The 19,279-nt window shown below is 43.8% G+C and overlaps 1 protein-coding gene across 1 annotated transcript in view; it reads left to right on the top strand.

Moving 5' to 3' along the window:
* Positions 1–19,279, top strand: part of baiap2l1a (BAR/IMD domain containing adaptor protein 2 like 1a) — a 35,176-nt gene that overhangs the window by 7,664 nt on the left and 8,233 nt on the right. The window contains exons 4-10 of the mRNA XM_080021691.1: positions 7,006–7,067; positions 7,651–7,722; positions 8,433–8,567; positions 11,841–11,993; positions 12,607–12,762; positions 15,677–15,800; positions 16,354–16,567. Coding sequence (XP_079877817.1) covers positions 7,006–7,067; positions 7,651–7,722; positions 8,433–8,567; positions 11,841–11,993; positions 12,607–12,762; positions 15,677–15,800; positions 16,354–16,567 — 916 coding nt within the window. The remainder of the gene's footprint in view (positions 1–7,005; positions 7,068–7,650; positions 7,723–8,432; positions 8,568–11,840; positions 11,994–12,606; positions 12,763–15,676; positions 15,801–16,353; positions 16,568–19,279) is intronic.

A 19,279-nucleotide genomic window follows, 5' to 3' on the forward strand; every position in this document is an offset into this window, starting at 1 on the left:
ATTTTATGGGAATATATTTTTGACCTTATAATGTAAAACTTTAATTATTTAAATGAAATTAAATGTTATTGATTTGCTATTTCTTTTGAGTATATTTTTGAGCATGTTTTTTATTGACTAACTTTACTTTTGTGAGCATTTCAATACCGTATATTCTACAGTCGTTTCCATCGCCCAGTTGAGCTTACATGTCAACGTCATCGTATGAACTGCAATCTAGAATCAATATTCCTCAAAAAAAAATTCCCAAACGCAAGTAGGACAGAATTTGGACCTTCACTGACATACCACAGAACCTATTTGGGTCTGGAAGGGAAGGTTATTTACCTGTACTTACCTACTAACTTACTTCATTACTACCACCCGCCATCACAATATGTTTTTCTTGTGGTCGGGTGACTTCGGCAAAGTTCAACGTCGGTAGAGTTTTCCGTTCCATTTAAAAAGAGCCACGGCAACGAGTGGTGGCGAGACCAAGATGTTCAAAATGGTAAATAAAACCCAAAAGTTATGAAATGGAGTATCAGTTTGTCAATGGGTCAGATAGTTCGTATCTCAATTTTCTCGTATCTCTGGGCGTTCCAGTTCATAAGCGACCTCACCCTCTAAGAATGTTCACGGTGTCACAATTCGCCTTATCAACAGGCTCATAAAATAGGCATCTGATACATGTTCCACCTGGAACTCGCCTGGGATAGAAAGTTTTCTCAGAGACTAGTTCTCAGTGTGCGTATGCTTTTGTACGTGTGTGTGTGTGTGTGTGTGTGTATGTGTGTGTGTGTTTATGGGTAATTATTTTTAATTACTGTACACTTAGTCGCGAGATGTTTTACGATAAAGAAATCTCAATGTTAAACTTTATTTGTGTCGCAGTGGTGTACACTGCTGCTTCAGAGCTAGAAGGTCCTGGGTTCGATTCCCGCCTGGGGCGCTGTTGCCACTGTGCTCAGGTGGGTTATCTCTCCCGATTAGGGGGCTTTCCGTGCGGAGTTTGCGTGTTCTCCCCGTGCTCACATGGTTCTCCTCTAACACGAAAAAGGAGCTCAATTAGAAAACATGCAGGATGCAGCGCTGTCCCTGACCACGACATGGATCCACACCTGGAATTGGTCACCGGCACCGACAAAGTGAGGGCTGCCCACTGCTCCCGGCTGCTGCTGGAGGAAGGACAGTTAGGCTGGGAGATATGCACAGTATAAAAAAAGTACAAAAACGTGTGTGTGTGTGTGTGTGTGTGTGTGTGTGTGTGTGTGTGTGTGTGTGTGTGTGTGTGTGTGTGTGTGTGTGTGTGTGTGTGTGTGTGTGTGTGTGTGTGTGTGTGTGTGTGTGTGTGTGTGTGTGTGTGTGTGTGTGTGTGTGTGTGTTGCACCTGTGAGATTAAAGATTCTTCTTCTTAATCCAGAATTTAAAAGTTGCTTGATTCAAGATGAATTAGTCAAATCGAGATGAATTATTAGGAAGTCTTAGACTAAGGTCATGAAGGACTAGTCAGCTCCTTCTGTCTGGTCTCGGTGCTGCTCTTAGTCCAGATCCACCTGGTCCACCTGGAGGCCACATCCATTGATCCAAAAACAGACCTGCCTCTGGCCAGGTTTCATTGAAGCCTTCACTTAGATCTTCCTTCTGGATTCTTTAAACCAAGACTGGGGCAAGTCTGACACTATTTTAGGCCTAATCTGTGTCCGCGCAACCGCCCCAGAATGTATATTTCGAAACTTCTCCAATTGCCCTGAAACAATACGGCCCTCCAGCAAGATTGATTCTTTCGACTGTTTATGTTTTGTTTTTTTCTTCCCTCAACAATCCACATTTCAGGTACATATTCAACCCTGGTTTAGCCTTTTATGTTTCTTTATGGATTTTCCGGCCGCAGAGAATGCAGAGCAGGAATGAAAGGTCAGGTTGTTTTTCTTCCCCGGCGAGATCGTTGCCTAACACGGCTGTGCAGAAAAAGGGGAGAGGTAGAGAAATCAGAAGCAAAAGGTGGGGGAGGAGAAGAATGCTAGGAAGCCAGTCACTGCCTCAATGAGAATTATTCACAGAGTTTGTGATTTGTAAACCATCTATCTATCTATCTATCTATCTATCTATCTATCTATCTATCTATCTATCTATCTATCTATCTGCATAGCCAAAGTTATGTGGACACACCTTTAAATTGATGGGTGTGGTTATTCCAGCCACAGCCATTATTAACAGGTGCATCAAATCTAGCGTACAGCCATGCACTCCCCTTAGACAAACTGCAGTAGAATGGGTCGTACTAAAGAGCTCAGTGACTTTCAAGGGGGCGCTGTCATACGATGCCACCTTTCCGACACTTAAGTTTGTCAGATTTCTGCCCTTCTAGACCTGCCCCGGTCAACCGTCATTTCTGTTATCGTGAAGCGGAAACGCCTAGGAGCAACGGCTCCACCACGACGCGGTACGCCACACATGCTGACGCGTGTTGCCTGTCAAAACGGTATCGCTCCTCTGTTGCAACACTCAGTACCGAGCTCCAAACTGCCGGAAACATAAGAACGGTTGGTTGTGAGCTTCATGAACTGGGTTTCTATGACTGCTGCACACAAACCTGAGATCGCCATACACAATGCCAAGCGTTGGCTGGAGTGGTGTAAAGCACACCACTGGAGTGGTGAATTACTCCAGTGATTGGACTTAAGGTCCAAAAAGAAATGGTTTACTGACTCTGGTGTGGATGAACTTGACTGGCCTGCACAGAGCTGAACCCGCTGAACACTTTGGAATGAATTGGAATGCCGACTGTCGAGCCAGGCTGAATGGGAGCAAATCCTCGCAGCAATGTCTAAAATCTAGTGGAAAGCCTTCTCAGGTGTAGCACCGTGGCAACCTTCTGAACTCCCACCTCCCCCAAAGCTCCCGCTCCTTCCCCAGCCCCCCCTGCCCCACCTCGGCCATGAGGTTTTCTGTTGTTAGGTTTGTATAAACAGGCTCCCTCCCCCCGCAGTCACCCCCTCCCCGTCCCGAGCACAAAGGCGGCCTTTGCCAGTACGTTCTGGTGACCTTCAGAGGGCAATGTTGTTGTAGCTGGACCCTGCCCGGTCCAGGCTGGTCCGCCCGGTCACGGAGCACCAGTATGGGTGTAACGTGTGTGTGTGTGTGTGTGGGTGTGTGTGTGTGTTTTGGGTGTGTGTGTGTTTCAGGGGTGAGGTATAGCGAAGTTCTGAGCTGTGTGTCACGTCAGGTTTGGGTTACGCTGGTATATGTGTTGGTTTTGTCCATTTCCTGAATATTACCTGATATGTTTCCAGCTTTTCTTTTAGTTTTGTTTGTTGTATGTTGACAATTCTTTCTTTTTTTATTGTTGTTGTTGTAATTTTAGGATTATTTTATTATATTGTTTTTTGTTCATTCTTATGTTTACATTTCTTGTTAATTGTTTATCTATCTATCTATTGTTCGTTTGTTCATTTGTTCGTTCTATCGTTCGTTCTATCGTTTGTGCGTTCATTCTATCTATTTATTGTTCTATCTATCAATTTATCCTATTTTGGAAACCCACCACAATACTCTTCTTATTTATTATAGTTGCAGGTGTGGAATGGCATGTTGACACTGCCACAGTGTGCATATGCTACCGACGATACTGTTGATACCAGAACGCTGTTTGTCCCACAGTGAACCCTAAGGTCTAGATTTCACCCTATTGTGATATTAACGGTTCAGCTCTAATTGTCCCCTTTCTGTTTGCCATATTGACCATTGTGTTCCGTGTCATATGCCGTTCTGCCTATGCTGCAGTGGATTTTGTCAATGGAGATTGTTCTCTCTCTCGCTACGTAACGTAGTGTCATTGTGTGGATTAATAATTGACAGCTGTTCAAACATTGACCTGTTTGAACGGTATGTATGTATATATACGTGTGTGTATATATATATATATATATATATATATATATATATATATATATATATCTGTCTGTAAAATTTGAACAACACAAAAGTAACTGGCTTTATAAACTATTGGAGACAAGTCATCATGGAAGCTGTCTGTTATAAGTTACAATTAATTGTGGAGCTGGTTATGTTGTATTGTTGAATATTTGACCTTTGGTGTCCTGTCACGCCCTTAATGCCGCTTTGACCAGGGTCAGGGCATGACAGTCATGGACACCGCCGTAGCATGTTACCATCCGTATTGGGACAGATTCTAATTCAATTCAACTCAACTGTAATATAAACAAATCTGATGGTGTGTTCTATCTAAAATACAGTAACTTGTCTTCTACTCCCCTCTCATCGTCCAACTCATTATGAATCTAACTAAACATTGTTCCTGGTATGTTTCTTGTATCCCTACATGTTCTCTAGTCTTGAGTTGGTTCAATTCCACTTAAAAAAGTCAAGAATTGAAATTAGCTTATGTGTTGCAAGATCAAAATTACAAGGCTGCATTAATTTGTCTGATTCCAAGAGAATAGCATCTCAAGTAGAACGAGTTTCACACACTAATAGCATCATGAATTGCGCATCAACCACACCGGGTATCTGCCCCGTCTCAACGTCCCATTCTGAGTCTGATTTGCATCTGACTGAGATGCGCGGATTCAAACACGGTATACTTTTAGATCAAAAGTAGCTGAGTATTTTTAGGTTTATTTTCAGTGACAGTGACTATAAAACATGAAATAAAATTATAAATCTATAATAAAATGTGCCCTTCCCACACAGTTCATTTATTACATGAATAAAATCTGTATATATAAAAACATTTTACTTAAGAAATTCTAGTTCTCACGGATATTTATATCTCACTGAATATTCTACTCTCCCACAAAGTTCATTTTTTAAGTGCGGGACCAACGCCACAGCCTTTCGCTGCGGAGTGGCACCGGGCTGCTGCGGATCTGTCCATGGTCCTTTGAGGTTCATTGCCATCTGAGGTTTCAATGCCAGTTATTACCACTCTATCCCTATTTCCTATAACTTTCAGGGTTTTTTTTTTGTATCTTTTAATTTATTATTTTTGTCAGCGTTTGTAAAACTTTTTTTGTACACAACATTATTCAAAGTTTCAACAAGTTGCTATTGGCGTGTGTTTTGAAAAAAACACGGACTGCTGCCGTTCCAGGCTACCTTCAGATGCCGTGATAGTTATAATAATTTCAATAATATTGTAAAAATATTATTTGCAGATCACAGGAAAGTCTGGGCGTGACACCCCAAATGGCTTATAAGGGGTTTGTGTTATTTGCCCAGGTTTAGCGGCCGCAAAAGCCGTGCAATCCTTTTGTGAATTTGCCCCTGAGACTATTCATATTGATGAAAGGTTCATCTCTTATTTGAGATTCGGTTCTTGGCGTGTCACTCAGTAATAAGAGTCCTACGATTTTCAGACTCTTTGTTCATTTGATGCAGTTGGTGTAACGCATGACGACCAAGGGAGGACTCCCTGAACGATAAACCTTTTATTATTTATTTTGGTGGAATACAAAGGAGTAAATAAGTCACATTCAATGTGAATTATTTCAAATTATTTCAAATATTTTTTACCATTTGCATTTTTTGCCTTGAACTTTCATTTCATGCTCATTCAATAATTTTTTTCTCTTTGTGAGTTTTCACTTGCTCGCTGGAGTGACTCCAGACTAAAGATTCAAGAGATTCAAGAGATTTATTTGTCACATACATATACATAGGTTCATACATATATGCAGTGAAATGTCTTTGCAACGCACCCAGTGATTAGGCACAATAAACTACTAAACATAATAGCTAACCTAATTTCTACCTAACTATTTAACTGAAACTAACTGATTCCTAAAACATAATGCAGTGAGTGAATAGAATAATATAAAATAAAATAAAATAAAAAAATTAAATAAGACTCAAAAAGATAATACAGAGTGGGGGTACAAAATAGAAGTAAAGGGAATAGAGTTATGTATATTGGGATAGGCTATTTGTATGTACAGATATGTGCATTAAAGTAGCATGTGAATAAAGTGTGTATGGAGATATACAGTACAGTATACAACAGTACGACACAGCAATACAGTAACACCAAACAGAAGAGCAATACAGCGCAGTATGGAGTAATCCAGTACAGTGATACAGTATGCAGTACAGTAAGCTACGTACAGTACAGTAAGGTAGTGGGGTCTATGTGTGTGTCTCAGTTAGGACCCCTGGTGAGTTCAGCGTTGACAGTTGTTATGGCTTGCGGGAAGAAACTCCGTCTCAGTCTCTCTGTTCTCGCTGTGTGACTGTGGAGGCGCTTGCCTGACCGCAGCAGCTGGAACAGTCCGTTGTTGGGATGATGAGGATCCTTCATGATCCTGCGGGCTACTACACCTCCTGGTGTAAAGTCCTGCAGTAGTTCTAGTGGTACGTTCAGCTGAGCGCACCACCCCCTGCAGGGCCTGCCTGTCCTGAGCAGTACAGCTCCCAAACCAGGCAGTGATGTTGCCTGTCAGGATGCTCTCCACTGCTCCAGAGTAGAAGGACTTGAGGATCCTCACCGAGACCTGGAATTTCTTCAGCTGCCTGAGGTGGTAAAGCTGCCTCGCCTCACTCACCAGAGTGTCTGTGTGTGTAGTCCATGTTAAATCCTCTGTGATGTGGACTCCCAGGTACTTGAAGCTGCTCACACTGTCAACTGAAGCCCCATTAATCACCAACAGCGTGTGCATCCTTGGTTGTACTCCCCTCCCAAAGTCCACAATCAGCTTCTTAGTTTTGCTGACGTTCAGGTGGAGGCTGTTGTCCTAGCACCAGAATGACAGGTCCATCACTTCCTCGTGGTAGGCCTTCTCATCGCCGTTGTTGATCAGGCCCACCACGACGGTGTTGTCAGACACCTGACCCCTGAGTCATTTGGTAGATTTGTTCCTTTTGAGCAGCTCGTTTGCAAGTCTTGCATTGCTACTTAATTAATGTGTGGCGATGAATGAAATAGACGGGGGTCGGCAAGCGTAAACTTGTCACCTGCAACGTCTACCGCCGACATAAATCTTCTCATCTTTTTATCTTATCTTCCAGGTGTGGTTCTCATGGAGATCTCGGAGGTGCACAAAAAGGTCCAAATGGAGTTGGAGGAGAACGTACGTATCCTGTGATAACTACAGTACACATCACGAGGGGCCATTACATCACAGTCCTTTATCTGACCCAAGTCCATTGCCCAGTCTGTTGTTGTCTGTTGTAGAGGTCCCTAGGAAAGGCTAATCCAGCGGCAGTTTTTTTTGCTTCAAAGCACTTTTGTCGTGGAAAAAATGGTTTGTCTTTAGGCTGTAACGCAGTTACCTTAAAACGCTACGTTAGGGAGTACAATAAGTCAGAACCAATGTTATCTTCAAAGATGTATAGATGTAATCCCCCCCCCCCCAAAAAAAACCTTATCTAAGTCCATTCTGGCAAGGCGGTGTTGGGCTGTAACGTATCTTATCTACAGGAGGGGAAATTTATAAATCATTAACCACGGGAGGTTGATAAGCCAACCCTTCAGCCGGTATCCCGTCCACTCAGAAACACATTACCGTGCCTTTCACCCCCCCGGTCACTCCACTCTTATCGCGTTGCTGCCATGGAAGCCATGTGATGGAATTGTACACTGTGTCGAGTTCAGCGGTGATGAATGCCAAAGTGAACATGCGGCGTGTGTGGGGGTGTGTCCTCTCTCCGCAGTTCAAGAGGTTTCACCGAGAAACCATAACCGAGCTGGAGAAGAAGACGGAGATGGATGTCAAATACATGAATGTAACTACAAACTTCATTGGGAAGGGGGTGGGTGGGTGGGTGGTGGTGGTGGGTTGGGTTGGGTGGGTGGAGGGTGGGGAGGTGGTGGGTGGGGCGCAAGTGTCACAACACTGTAGTCTGGTCCAGTCCATCTGGTTTCTTATCCATCTATCCACCCACCTGCCATTCATCAACGATCCAAATATCTATTCATCCATTCTATCTACCTATCCAACACCCTCAATTGATCCAAAAATCTTTTCATTCATCCTTCAACCATCCATCCATTCATCCATCTATCTATCCATCCATCCACTATTCCTAAACCATTTAAATATCTGTCCATTAATTTGTCCATATCTCCACCTATCCATTAACTCAATCATTATCTCCATTTACCCACCTATCCATCATCCAGTCATCCATCCATCTGCCATTGATCAAGCATCTAAATATCTTTCCATCTATTCATTATATCCATCTATCCATTGATCCAACCGTGAATTAATTAATCGATCCACCATCTATCAGCCAGCCATCTATCCATTCCTCCATCTGCTATTAACCAACCCTACAAATATCCATCTATCCACTCATCCATTATTTCCATCTATCGACCAAACCAACATCCATCCATTTATCCATGTCTCCATCCACCCATCCGTCATCCGTACGTCCATCCATGCATCCTCTTCCATTTCTCTGAGCGTCTCACCGCATGTCTCCCGCAGGCCACCTATAAGCGCTACCAGTCGGAGCACAAGCTGAAGCAGGACTCCCTGGACCGCTCACAGGCCGAGCTGAAGAAGCTGAGGAGGAAGAGCCAGGGCAAGCACTCGTCCAAGTACGAGATCAAGGAGAACGAGGTAGGAGAACCGAGCCGCCCCCCTCGGCCATCGCTCCTCACATCCCGGTGTTCACACGTCCGCTGTAGCTTCCTGTAGACCGGTGGGATTGACACAACTGGGTCCAAAATGTGGACATACTTTTACCCCCAATGGTTATCCCCTCGACGGAAATGAACTTGGACACGGTGCTCAGCCAGGTGGGGCGAGGGACTCTTAGTGTTGTTCTACTAAGTGCCGCCACGCCCATGAGCCATCGGCAGATTCATTGTTATGGTTTAGCGCCGAGCAAGGACTTTTATGTCCTCGCTTTAGTGGTTTCGCTGACAGGCCCTGGAGGTTGTGTGTTCATCAAAACCCGGGACACACCCAGGTGCGCTCGGGGAAACGCACGGACGCACTCGATCCGGAGTCAACGTTTAAGCGAGAGAGAGAGAGCGATAGACAGAGAGAGAGAGAGAGAGAAAGGGAGCTGGGGCCTCGCTAAGGGTTTTTCTAGTCCGAGGAGGGAAGATCAGTAGTTCAGCTTCGGGCCGAGCGGTGCCGGCAAAGGGTCTACGGCTTTTGAAGTCGCTCGGCTTTTCTGCAAAGTGAGCTGTAGGCCTAGATTAAATACTCATGACATGCTTGAGATGATGGAGGGCAGAGGAGTGTATTTCATCGCCGTGTGTATTCGGCCCTTCTGTTTACATCAGGGGACAAGAACCCTGTGTGTACTCAATCAATTAGACACGATGAGAGAGAGAGAGAGAGAGAGAGAGAGAGAGAGAGAGAGAGAGAGAGAGAGAGTTATAGAAGACCTCAAACACTGAAGTGCTTAATAAATCAACTTGACAGAGCGTGAGTTGGTGTTTTTGTGTGCGTGTTTGTGATTCATCGACTGTCTTAATGGCCCCAGAGGGATGGACAATCCATATTATATACCTTCAGAAGATGAAGACAAAGGCAAAGGTTGAGCTATTCGCTGTAAAGAAGACAAGTGTCTCTCTAACTCTGTGTTTCGTTCCCCTTTTTCTCGGTTCCTTTTACTGCAAAGAGAAAATAGTCAATGTTCAATGCAATCAAAGTTCTCTTGTGGTCTTCTAGATTTATCCGTTGAGATGTTTGGTTTTTTATTTTCTTAAAATAAGGAAAGGCGTATTAAAAATGCCTTCTCTCCGGGTGGACGAAGTAAACATTTTTCACATTTTCTCAAGAGTTATTGTTTATTTCGAAGATTGCCTGTCTTGTTAAGATTTTTTTTGACAGTGCATTATATGTCTCTTTCCTTTTCTACCTGCTGGTTTCCCTCTCTCTCTCTCTCTCTCTCTCTCTCTCTCTCTCTCTCTCTCTCTCCCTCTCACTCACTCTTTCCCCCTCCCCTTCTCTACTTCCCCGTCGTTAATATCAGGTATGACTCCTCTGTTTATCTTTGCACTTGAATGGCACCTTTTCGCCAGACAGCCACACAATAACTCCCCTTTTATCAGAGTGGGCCCAAATACCTTGGCCCGAAGTACCGCCCTCTGAAAAAGGTGATCTCAAATTCAGGGGTGGGGGCTCATCCTCTCCTTCCAGGACCAGGTGTGAATGACTTTTCATTACCTGCGGAGAATTGACGTTGGCGAGCAGAGCTCGAATTATACAATGGCGATCGGGGGGGGGGGGGGGGGGGGTAAACTTTTGGGGGTGGGCCGGGTGCCCAGGCTTTATTTGTTTCATTCAATTAGAAAATGGAGGAACTTAAATAAATCTTGTTGGTACATTTCCGATTTTTCGTAGAACATGGGAAACAAAGTGTCACATTTCACTCTTTCAGGCGAGAAAGAGAGGCAGAAAAAGACAGAGGGTCTTAGTTAGAGAGAGCGAGAGAGAGAGAGAGAGAGAGAGAAAGAAAAGGAGTGAGAGAGTGACCACAAAGGAGGGATGGCTCGATGACACAGACAGAAAAAGCACAGACCCAAGAGAGCGACGGCATTCACCGTCGCCATGACAACCCGGAGGGGGGGGGGGGGCGCGGGGGGGGGGGGGTGGCAGGGGGTGCGAAAGAAGAGACGCCGGGGTGAGTGGGTGTTCGATAAAGGAGGGAGGCAGGACGGTGACAAAAGTTGTTTTTAGGTCCAGCCGTCTGTCGGCCAGCCAGCCTGTCCGTCTCTGCCTTTTTTCCAGCGAGCCGGTTGAGTTTCACAGCCGTCCATCAGTCATCCAGCCACTCACCGTGTTTGTTTCTTTTTTTTATGTTTTTTTTTTACTTATGCAACCCTCCTTCAAATGCTGTCCGTTTCATGGGTCAATTTTTCAACACCGGGCCAACAGAATAGATAAGATAACAGCTGTCATTTCCTGTGTATTCTACGGTGACTAGACGTCCCGGTTTGTCCAGGACTGTCTGGGTTTCGAACTGGGTGTCCCGACAGATACCTGTAAAACACTAAAATGTCCCGGTTTTCAACACAATTAAAATAATACTACAATTTTACTTGTTTTCAGCGCTTGCGTGTATATTATATACTGTTTTCCACAATATCAAGATGATTTACCTGTCGAGTTGTAAGACAGTGACTGAGTGAGTGTCCCTGTTACGCACGGTGCTTTTGTTTTTTGATGGTTTCGTTCAATAATGAAAGTGACTAAAATAAAATACATCTCAAATAAAAACACAATGTTTTTATTTGCTTCATTTAGAGGCATGGGACACGCAATCGCTCCCTCTTCAATCTCTCCATTACGCATGGAGAGGGAGACAGGGGTGCAAATTGGGGACACACACACACACACACAATTTTATATCTGGGGCTATTCATAAAACCTTCAGGGCTGTGGCGTCAACAAGCCGCATGGCTAATTTGGTTACATTTATTTAACCAATGAAATACCAGATATTAATTTGGCACTGCTTTTAGCCAATAATTGATTCGACGACAAGTCTTCAGGGAATTTATACTGACACATACCCTTTTTTTTACTTATTTAATTACTATATACCGTTAGATAAAGTATAAAATAGGGATGTTCTCAAAAGGAGGACAAATGACCGTCCGGTTCAAGGCCACATCGGTAGACAGACACGGTATTTCAAAAACGGGACTGTTCAACCTAGAACTGAACAGAGGGCTACGCTGTGTGAAGTGCGTGTGAATATGTGTGTTTTTGAAACAAACCGCATGTGAGCACGGTGCTAATTGGTGCACTGTACAAACAACAATACGAAACAAAAAAAAACGAACTTGTGCGCATCACGTGATGAGTTAGGGTCTCACAGCGCCCAACGCCGACTCCTTTATAACCAGATGCGTTGACCTCTGACCCCCGCAGTACATGGAGACCATCTCTTCGCGCCAGACGGACATGCAGAAGTTCATCGCTGACGGCTGCCAAGAGGCTCTGCTGGAGGAGAAGCGACGCTTCTGCTTCCTGGTGGACAAGCACTGCACGTTCTCCTACCAGATCACCGCCTTCCACGAGAAGGTCAGAGACGGAAGGGGGGAGGGTAGGGTACAACAGGGGACGCAGTTGTTTGGGCTGTGTCATCGGCCAAATACGGACTTGACTCTAACAGAAATGTTTTCACAGGTTGTTTCTGTCTCTCTCTCTCTCTCTCTCTCTCGATTCTATCATTCGTTTTCTTTTCATTTATTTTTTTTATTTTTAGATGATGTGGTTATTGCTTCCTTCTGTCAATTATCGCCAATCAATGTGCATCATGATGCACTACGGATGTCGTACGTCGCAGTTTGGGAACGACGACAAGCTTGGGGTGAACGTTGCTAGGCAACGCGCTGACTCTTGAAGTAGAAGTAGGCAGACAAATGATCTGCTTTTTGAGTGTAGCAGCTGCCGGGTTTGTGAAATTACTCCTTCAATCACAGGCAATGACGGTGGCAAGCGACATTAGAGACGCGTAGGTAGAGAAAAAAATGAACCCAGACTAAGGGATGATTATTACTACGTTCGGAGTTTGACTCTCCCGTGTTCAAAAATCAAATGGAATGATTGTGTGGTACATCCAACCAGACGGGGCTGTTTTTTAACACCGTATCTCCTTCTTCCTCACCACCCTCCCTGCATGCGGCTCCTTCAGGCCAGAGAGCTGCTGGCGGTCAAGCTGCCGAACTGGCAGGACAAGTGCAGCGACGCCACCAAGGTCCCAGACACCGTGGTGACCATGATCGAGGGGCTGCGCACCCCGCTGTCCAACACGCCGGAGCCCTCGCCACTCGTCGAACGCTACAACCGGGTGAGATAAGATAACTGAGGCGGAGCCAGTTCTGTCAGACCACTTGACGGCGCCACGCGCTTCCACGCCCTTATGGGTCGGCCTATTTAAGCAGCCAATCCCTCCTGCTCTAGCTGCTTTGCTTGCTGTGTTCATTTGAAATTGCATCAAACCCCTGGGCCGCACCAGAAGCGACATTTTTAGAGACACGTTGGCAAAACGAAAGCGTCGCGTCGTTTGACGATTCGTCAACTTCAACCGGGTCCGTCTTCGCTCGGTGCGTTACACGTTGCCGTAAACAGCAATTTCGAGACTTGTGAAATTTCTCAACTTTCAATGGGTAAGTGAATCTTTGGTTTCATTTTCAACCTTTCACTTTTCGTATTCGCATTTGGAATCTGGTTATTAATGTAGTAGGTTTAGTTTGTGAGCTTTAGCGTTTATTGTTTATTTTTCACACATCAGCTTCTGGCTTGAATACTCTGTGTTTCATTGCTAGAATAAGTAATAATCTTTAAATAAATTGTGGCTATTAACAGGAAGAAGGCTGTGCCAGATGTTCTCCCTGGGTGGGAGGGGGAACCAGGGACGGCAGCGGGTTGATACCATTAACCATAGGAGGATGCAGGACATTTCCACAATCTATATATGTGTATAGGTGTATTTTTATTGAGCTGTTTCTGTAATAAAGTGTTTTCTGATTATTTTTTGTTATCAGTTATTTATGGTTTGATTATCAAATGAAGAAAAACATGGAATGGATATACTCTTGTACATTTGATCAAACATATTGTGGGAGTCTTTGCCCACCGGTAAGGGTTTAAGGAGGGAGACGTCCACAGTCCTTTTTGCCGTGCTGCGCCAACATGGCGAGAGTTTTTTTTATTACAGCGTTCCACAAAATGGCTCGCTGGCCACAATTATAAATTATAATTAATAATGTTGATAATGATGATGGTTTCGGGTACAGGAGGGATTAGCGTTCTGCTCTGGCTCCTGGTTGGCTGACGAGCCCGTGCGCCAATCCCCTCTGCAAGACAGACAAACATTAAGAAAGCTCCCTGCCTCGAGTCGGTCTAATCAGCTCCGCGCGGGCGCTGATTAGACCGATTAAAGGTAAATTGGCGGCCGCGGGAAAGGGAACCGTGCTGTCGCCCGCAGCCGGTGCTTGACCACACCCCTTGGTCCGCCACACTTATTAATAGCTTAATAATACCTTATATATAAAATGACAGATTTCTCTACTATAAAAATCTATTGACAAGTCAGAACAAGGGGAACGTCCGCTTCCACTGTCCTCCGTGTTGCCGACATATTATATAAAGGGAAAATGTATTTGTTTGTTAATTTGACTCAGTAATCAACGTTAGGAACGCACATCAGAGATTTTATATATGTGGTTGATGCATACCAGGCTTTGTAATTAAATTTTCACTAAATACATCAATTGAATGGACCTGTATGGGAATCTTTGGTGCAGTTTACACTTGGCACCCGGAAAAATAGAAAAAAAAAACGAGGGGTTTAGGAGCCTTGCAGCATGGCGCTTTCACGGCGATGACGCTTCTGCTTGGTGTGACCTTCTACATTGATAAACATGGCAGCGTATCTGAGGCGTTGCCTCTCGACGCTTTCAGGACGATGTGTCACTTCTAGCGTGGCCCAGGGGTTAGAGTCGTCTGTCAGAAATGAAATTAATGTTTTCTTTTTCACGTGATTGCCACCCATTCTTCCACTATCTCGCGGAGAGGCACCGTGAGCACTATCACCACATCGCCACAGCGCTTCATTCACCTCTGCCTCTGCCCAAGGCATGGTGCCATTGCCATAGCAACCGATCGGAATTTAATGCCAGCCAGAAACGAAATTAAGTGGTTTTCAAAACAGACCTGTATTTGGTCTCCAGTTGTTTGCGACACCTTATGCTTTGACTGAGAACAAACAGGAATGCTTATCAATGCTGAATCATAATAATAACAACGATTATAATACGTTTTATTTATACAGCAACTTTCATTCACAAAATGCGGCTCAAGGCGCTTCACATGAAAAAGGAAATAAAAGGAAACCAAACAAATGAAAACGATTGCTTGCAAATTGAATAAAAGGCAGCTTGAAAGTGCTTCAAATTCAGCAGACAGTGCACAAAATTGAACATTTTAAAAGCATAAAACGAATAAAGAATAAAGAATAAATCAAATAACAATAATACATATATAAAATATATAATAAGTATAGTAAAAAATAAATATATGTAGTATAAAAAAAGAAAATATAAATAAACAATTGTGCTTATTATATGCAAGATTACATAAATATTGTTTCAGCTGTCGTTTAAAAAACGTTTAACTTCTAAATAGCCTTCTATAGTTTTCTCACAGTAAGACAATTGGACGTGTTGATCTCGGCTTATTCCATCGCTCAGGTGGAAAGAAATGTCACTTTACCGGATCCAGTAACACTGAAAGAAGTGATTCATCAGACGAGCAAATGAAAACCCAAGAGATATTGAACGATTGGCTTAATTACTGAAAGATACATTAGATTCTATTTTGTTTTCCACTTTGTAGTCCTGGGTTTATGATGTGGGGACAGCTCTATCAGATGCGGGCTAATGTGTGTGTGAGTTTTTAGATCTTCATTGGCTGTCAGCCCAAACCTAAGGATTACCGTGACTGTTTAAGCAAGAGCCAATGAGCTCCAGTCATTGGGGTCCATTAACATCGATAAGCCCTTTATTATTGTTGAGGCACGTGCAGTGAAAGCCACGCTGTCTACAAGCCGACACTCACTCATGAATTTCTCAGATCACTGAGATTATGGTTTAACGTCCGCCATGGTGATATTCATGATAGTCATATGGAGTCATCTTGCATTGTGGGGACGGTGTGTTTCGGAATGAGTGTAATGATATGCGCCTCTGCCACATCCTCAGAACAACGTGGAGACCGTGGTGATGCCTCCGGCTCCACAGCTCAAGGCCCAGATCAGCCCGCTGGCCAACATGTTCAACCTAGAGCCACGCTCTCTGCTCATGTCCTCCTCAGACCACAACTCAGGTACAATACTGAGTGGAATACTACGTCATTTCATTCAGTTTAGTTTACTTTTGTAGATAACATGTCATGTGAAAAGAGGTATGATCGAGGCCCTAATTGTGATTTTATCTTATTTTATTTTTTTCTATTTTTGATACTCTACTATTTTTTGATACTGTTGAGCTTTTATTCATTTTCTTATTTTATTCAGGTTTTTTTATTATTACTTTTTAATTATTTATTTGTGTTATTTATTTATTTTCTTTCATACTGTTCAGCATAGTGTTCTATGCAAATTGTCCGCACAGAAATGCACCAATCCTCTCCAGGACAAGTTCCTCGTACGTGTAAATGTGCTTAGAGGAATAAACACATTCTGATTCTGATTCTGTATGTCATATATAAAAAGATACATGCAGAAACACATGCAGATGCAACACATATTTTACGCACAATTTTCAAATTTACTCACAATAATCATTATGATTAGAGGCCCTAACAGAGTCTCCCTGTCGAAGTATGAGTCGTATATAACATCATATGTGATTGTGGGTATGGCTCTCTCATCCTCCAGACCAGGGGAGCATCGGTGAGGGCAGCCTGTACCGCTCCGTGTCCCAGTCGTCGGGCCTGAATGTGGGCAGGAGGCCGCGCGTCCGCACCATCTTCCCGCACACAGCGGGCAACAACGACACACTGCTCAGCTTCGACGACGGCGACGTCATCACGCTGCTGCTGCAGGAGGAGAAGGACGGCTGGCTGTACGGCGAGCTGGAGAGAACACGGCAGTACGTACAAAGCCCTTAGCTGGGGATTTATTCACCCAAATAGAATAAATAGAATATCCATCTATCGTTCTCTGTACTCCCTCCTGATCCTTCCTTTGTACGTGAGTTTTGTTTCAGTGTTGTTCAGTCGCTTGTGCACGCCTCGTCTTTCTCCACCTTCTCCCTCTCTTCTTTCCATGTCACTCTCACCTGCTTTCGCTCTCTCTCTCTTTCTTTCCCAACATCCCTGGTCCTTTCGCTCTCTTGCTCTCTCACCAACACTCTCTTTTTCTCTTTCTCTCTCTTTCTCTCTATCTTTACACATATTCTTGCTTCACAGCTTTTTTCCCCTTTGTTTCTCTCTCTCATTGTCTTCCTCTCTTTGTATGTTTGTCACCGTAGAGATTGCAGGGCTCACACTGATAACTACTGCACACACACGCACACACACATGCACTCCGACTTGAGATACTTCATTTGGAACTTACACAACAAACGACATGTAACGTTGTGGATTGTGAGACAGCAGGAAATTGCCGTACCCCCATTGTATTTGACAGGAATAAGAGAGGGAAATGGATGGATGGATGGAAAGGCAAGGTATAGCACATTTCATACACAAGGTAAAAAGGGCTTTTCGTAAGGCATAAAATACATATAAGTAACCCACTGCAGATTTTGGGTACATTTGGTACCATTTGACTTTTTTTAATGACGAGGGTGCGTAAAACTGTGTTTCTGAGATAATCAGCCTCAAAGTTTTCCCCTACACTTGGCTTCATTCAGCCAGCTCCCAGAATGCAAATAGGTTGGAGGACCAACAGAGGCACATGGCTACTTGCCACATGGCTACTTGACACCCTGCTGAATGGGGAAATTTCTGCATTGTTCTTGTATTTCGAGGGAATGTTGAACAGCGTCACACAACACACAACAAAAGCTTTTATTTAACAGTAAGAATATACATGTTTTATAAAAGTTGAACATACCTCAGTGTGTATGCCAAATATCTTCAAAGTTCTTGAAATTATTATGTGGGCTAAGTTCAACCCTAACCCAGCTACACTCTGAGAGCCTGTTTGGGGCCTCTTTTCATTTTCTTTTCGCCCCTGGCTGCATTTGCAGGTAAACTTGAGAATCTTGTCCGTTGCTACTTGTTCATAATCTGCATCACCAGCCTCAACGGACTTCATCACGTCATCAACTTCTTCGGTTGTAACAACAACAGGCATATCGTCGGTCTCCTCCGGTGGTTCTTGAAAATATTCCGTTTCATCGTCACATTCAGGTTGAAATCCGCTGTTTGAAATGTTCTCCAAGTGAGGGCTAATGCGGGTATCAGATTCAGCATCGCTGTCGGATAACTGACTATCATCGCGGAACATGAAGTCCAATACGCGCTGCTTCCACTGACTTGGATCCATCGCACTGGTCAGATTAAGGTCCGCGATATAATTTAGATCTTCCGCCGCCCGCTTCTCGTAATCCATAACAACAAGGAGACGAAAGTTTCACAAACAACTGAAACCGAAGGATCCTTGTCCTGTGCTTTAACCATCTGTTTCCGTGAGTGATGTCAGCTTTTCTTCTTCGCAGCTTACGCCACCTACACAATAATGTATCCCGGGAATATTTAACTCCACGGTTTAACATTTATCTTCTATTTATAAATCAAACTCAGTTTAGAAAACATGGTGACAGATAAAAAAAAAACACAAAGGAACACGGATCTGGAAAAATCTAATCTTCCTTCTAGAAATGTTTTTTCCACTTATTTGGCGGCTCGTGGCGATTTTAGAAATGCGCGACAAATCTGGTTTTGCTGTGGTGGGTCACAAAGGAGAATAAAAGCACATAAAGGAAAAAGCTTAAAACTGATTTAAGAAAAGCCATAATAGTAAATTTAAGTAAAGCAAAATTCCCAGAGATACTTACAAATCAGGCCTGCACTCGAGCCTACAGACCTCTTTCTATGGACCATGCGGAAAGGCCTTCATAGAGTTACAAGCTGTATTGAGCACTTGTGATACAAAATCACCCCTAAACACATGGATGGATGGAAGACCCACTTATATAGCAGAGAAAACAAAAAAAAAAAAAGTTTTTACGATCCTCATTCTGGGAGACCTACGGATAGACGCACGTCTCCTCTGGCTGAGCAGTGTTATTGTCCGACCGGTTTTGCTTGCGCTCCCTCCTGCTGCGCATATTTCCAGAGGCAAAACATTCGAGTCAAGCGACCACAAAAAAATCCTACAATGTGCAATTACAGTTAGTAATTTAGAACTCGCCCAATTCACTCACTCACTTCCTTACTCTCTCCCTCGCTCCTCTGGTGCTCTTCATTGCTCCTTCTGGGACGTTTCCACAAAGAAAATGAATGGGAAAATGCAAGTGCACGTGCAGGTTTCTGTAAATATAATGCGTGTAAGGTGATAAGAATGGAAGGTGGAGAATGTCTCTGGTGCCAGGTGGTTAACTTGCTCAACTCTAGCTCAACTCTCTTTATAGCCACAAATAGACCCAATATGTGTCTTATGTGATATGAGGCTTACGCTAGTGTCACACGGCGACGGGGCTTCTGTGCCTCTGGTGTTTGTGGGCGTTGAAGAATTGTGCTTGTTGAAGAAACATAAAATGACGTTTTCCTTATTTTATGGATTGTTTAAGTGACATTTTTCATTTAAAATAATAGGAACAATGCAGTGGTCCGAGCGTCCATTTTCCAAGGAG

The sequence above is a fragment of the Zeus faber genome (assembly GCF_960531495.2).
Source record: "Zeus faber genome assembly, chromosome: 20".
Taxonomy (NCBI): Eukaryota; Metazoa; Chordata; class Actinopteri; order Zeiformes; family Zeidae; genus Zeus; species Zeus faber.